Source organism: Nerophis lumbriciformis, linkage group LG10 (genome assembly GCF_033978685.3).
Source record: "Nerophis lumbriciformis linkage group LG10, RoL_Nlum_v2.1, whole genome shotgun sequence".
Classification (NCBI taxonomy): Eukaryota; Metazoa; Chordata; class Actinopteri; order Syngnathiformes; family Syngnathidae; genus Nerophis; species Nerophis lumbriciformis.
In genome coordinates this window covers 3,281,268-3,285,000 of record NC_084557.2, presented here as the reverse complement: position 1 = coordinate 3,285,000, position 3,733 = coordinate 3,281,268, and the positions used below count along the sequence as shown (strand labels likewise).

At 43.3% G+C, this 3,733-nt stretch overlaps 1 protein-coding gene across 2 annotated transcripts in view; it reads left to right on the top strand.

Moving 5' to 3' along the window:
* The window catches only part of LOC133612749 (troponin T, cardiac muscle-like), a 23,837-nt gene extending 20,317 nt beyond the window's left edge, over positions 1-3,520 (top strand). For both annotated transcript variants that reach the window (XM_061970421.2, XM_072913894.1), the window contains 2 exons: positions 2,527-2,564; positions 2,627-3,520. In XM_061970421.2, the coding sequence (XP_061826405.1) occupies positions 2,527-2,564; positions 2,627-2,672 (84 nt within the window). In that variant the 3' untranslated portion in view covers positions 2,673-3,520. The remainder of the gene's footprint in view (positions 1-2,526; positions 2,565-2,626) is intronic.
* The last annotated feature ends 213 nt before the right edge of the window (positions 3,521-3,733 follow it).

Below are 3,733 nucleotides of genomic sequence, written 5' to 3'. Positions count from 1 at the left end.
GAGCATGTACAATACTCAATACTTGGTTGGAGCTCCTTTTGCCTCAATTACTGCGTTAATGCGGCGTGGCATGGAGTGGATGAGTTTCTGGCACTGCTCAGGTGTTATGAGAGCCCAGGTTGCTCTGATAGTGGCCTTCAACTCTTCTGCGTTTTTGGGTCTGGCATTCTGCATCTTCCTTTTCACAATACCCCACAGATTTTCTATGGGGCTAAGGTCAGGGGAGTTGGCGGGCCAATTTAGAACAGAAATACCATGGTCCGTAAACCAGGCACGGGTAGATTTTGCGCTGTGTGCAGGCGCCAAGTCCTGTTGGAACTTGAAATCTCCATCTCCATAGAGCAGGTCAGCAGCAGGAAGCATGAAGTGCTCTAAAACTTGCTGGTAGACGGCTGCGTTGACCCTGGATCTCAGGAAACAGAGTGGACCGACACCAGCAGATGACATGGCACCCCAAACCATCACTGATGGTGGAAACTTTACACTAGACTTCAGACAACGTGGATCCTGTGCCTCTCCTGTCTTCCGCCAGACTCTGGGACCTCGATTTCCAAAGGAAATGCAAAATTTGCATGGTTGGGTGATGGTTTGGGGTGTCATGTCATCTGCTGGTGTCGGTCCACTCTGTTTCCTGAGATCCAGGGTCAACGCAGCCGTCTACCAGCAAGTTTTAGAGCACTTCATGCTTCCTGCTGCTGACCTGCTCTATGGAGATGGAGATTTCAAGTTCCAACAGGACTTGGCGCCTGCACACAGCGCAAAATCTACCCGTGCCTGGTTTACGGACCATGGTATTTCTGTTCTAAATTGGCCCGCCAACTCCCCTGACCTTAGCCCCATAGAAAATCTGTGGGGTATTGTGAAAAGGAAGATGCAGAATGCCAGACCCAAAAACGCAGAAGAGTTGAAGGCCACTATCAGAGCAACCTGGGCTCTCATAACACCTGAGCAGTGCCAGAAACTCATCGACTCCATGCCACGGCGCATTAACGCAGTAATTGAGGCAAAAGGAGCTCCAACCAAGTATTGAGTATTGTACATGCTCATATTTTTCATTTTCATACTTTTCAGTTGGCCAACATTTCTAAAAATCCCTTTTTTGTATTAGCCTTAAGTAATATTCTAATTTTGTGACACACGGAATTTTGGATTTTCATTTGTTGCCACTTCAAATCATCAAAATTAAATGAAATAAACATTTGAATGCATCAGTCTGTGTGCAATGAATAAATATAATGTACAAGTCACACCTTTTGAATGCAATTACTGAAATAAATCAAGTTTTTCCAAAATATTCTAATTTACTGGCTTTTACCTGTATATATATCCCCGCGACCCCGAAGGGAATAAGCGGTAGGAAATGGATGGATGGATGGATATATATATATATATATATATATATATATATATATATATATATATATATATATATATATATATATATAAATAAAAGAAATACTTGAATTTCAGTGTTCATTTATTTACACATATACACACACATAACACTCATCTACTCATTGTTGAGTTAAGGGTTGAATTGTCCATCCTTGTTCTATTCTCTGTCACTATCTTTCTAACCATGCTGAACACCCTCTCTGATGATGCATTGCTGTGTGGCACGCACAAAAGTGCTTTCATCAAATGCACTAGATGGCAGTATTGTCCTGTTTAAGAGTGTCACAACATTGCCGTTTACGGCAGACGGACTGCTTTACTGTAGACGTTCTTTATATTGTGGGAAAGCGGACTCGGGTCCGCATGGAGCTGGAGGGGGTGTCGCCTGAATTTCGGGAGATTTTCGGGAGAACATTTGTCCCGGGAGGTTTTCGGGAGAGGCGCTGAATTTCGGGAGTCTCCCGGAAAATCCGGGAGGGTTGGCAAGTATGCCAATATTACGTACAGGTAATATGTCATGAGACATGCAAATATACATTAAATACGCAGAGGACATAAGTAAAGCAAATTAAATGAACTCAAATATATCTACAAACAAGACATATTGATGCAATATGTACATAAAGCTAGCCTAAATAGCATGTCAGCATCGATTAGCTTGCAGTCGTGTATTGACCAAATATGCCTGATAAGCACTCCAGCAAATCAAAGCTCACCTGTGTGCGTTCACGCACAGCATAAAACGTTTGGTGGACAAAATGAGACAGAGGAGGAGTGGCATAAAACACGTCTTTCTGTGGCAGCGTCGGAGAAAGTCGTGCATGTAAACAAACTACGATGAGTTCAAGGATCGCTGAAATTAGTAGGACAAAACGGTGCTTGCCAAATACTCTCATCAGTGAAGCATGTTTAATATAAAGAGTGGGATTTCTAACAAGGTTTGTTTTCCTACAGAAAATATACTAAAACAAAAAATATTTTTTTTTCATTTTCACACATCTCTGAAAGAGGTCCAGGAGAGCCGCGGGTTGCTGACCCCCCGGACTAGCCCTAATTGAAGACATTCCAGATAAACTCTGTGCTTCACCTCCACTGGAAACGTTTGCAATTGATCCCACCTTTGTGTTGCAGATCAACCTGCTGCTGGTTCGAGTCCAGGACCACCAGAAGTAAAAGTCACAATCTTCGCTGCTTTCACGATTCCGACGTCTCATTTCCCTTCTTCTTTCAGCACCAAGGGCCGCGGCAAGGGAAAGATGGGAGCCCGGCTGAGGTAAAGTGGACCGCCTCCCAGGAGAAACCACGCCAATGTACCACCTGTAGGCGCCGCTGGCTGGCGAGTGGAGCGTCCATATTTCACATCAATAAACCACTCCACCAGCGGAATACAGCTTCCATTTTTCTTTCATCTGACATCGCATGGACAAAGATAAGACCTGCTGGAGGAAAGTTTTGTGGTCAAAATAGTCATCTCATGGAGATTCCTCAGCCATTTAGAGAGATCATGAACAGTAGGGACCGCAGATTCCTTCCCCATCAGCAACAATGCTAATCAAGCTTTGTAAGAGCCAACAATGATTACTTCGGGCAAAATTCTGATCCAGAACATTAAATTGTTGATCCTGGATATAAGGAAGGTGAGCTACAAGTTTTAGAAGCTTTGCTAAACAAATCCAGCCGTAGTGAAACACTATAGCATCACGTAGCAGTATTGCTAAGTGCTAAAACGAGAAATACAAACTACTAACATAATAAAATGATCACTTACTGTACAATGTCTGCTCCCACTTCCATGACGACTGATAGGATGTCCATATCTTCCCGTTGAGATGCACACGAAGGGTTTAACAAAGAAGTCTCCCTGCAGACAGTCTTCAGTTGTGTGTGTTTGTCTCTATCTCCGGTTATAAAATTGAATGTCACAGATGAACAACTTCTAGATTAAAGGCTAAATCCTCCAAGTATGCATATGAGGGGCGTGATTTATAATCTAGAATAACTTTGATTCGCCGAGATGCGATGATGTGAGCAGCAGGACATGGCTGCCCACTCTCAGGGCTACTTAGCTGTGTGTATCATTGCACTGCTAAGAAATAGTCTGTCTGCGTTAGCCATACTTGCCAACCTTGAGACCTCTGATTTCGGGAGGTGGGGGTCGGGGTGGGCGTGGTCGGGGTGGGACGGGGTCGTGGCTAAACGGGGAGGAGTATATTTACAGCTAGAATTCACCAAGTCAAGTATTTCCTATATATATATATATATATATATATATATATATATATATATATGTATGTGTGGGGAAAAAAATCACAAGGCTATTTCATCTCTACAGGCCTGT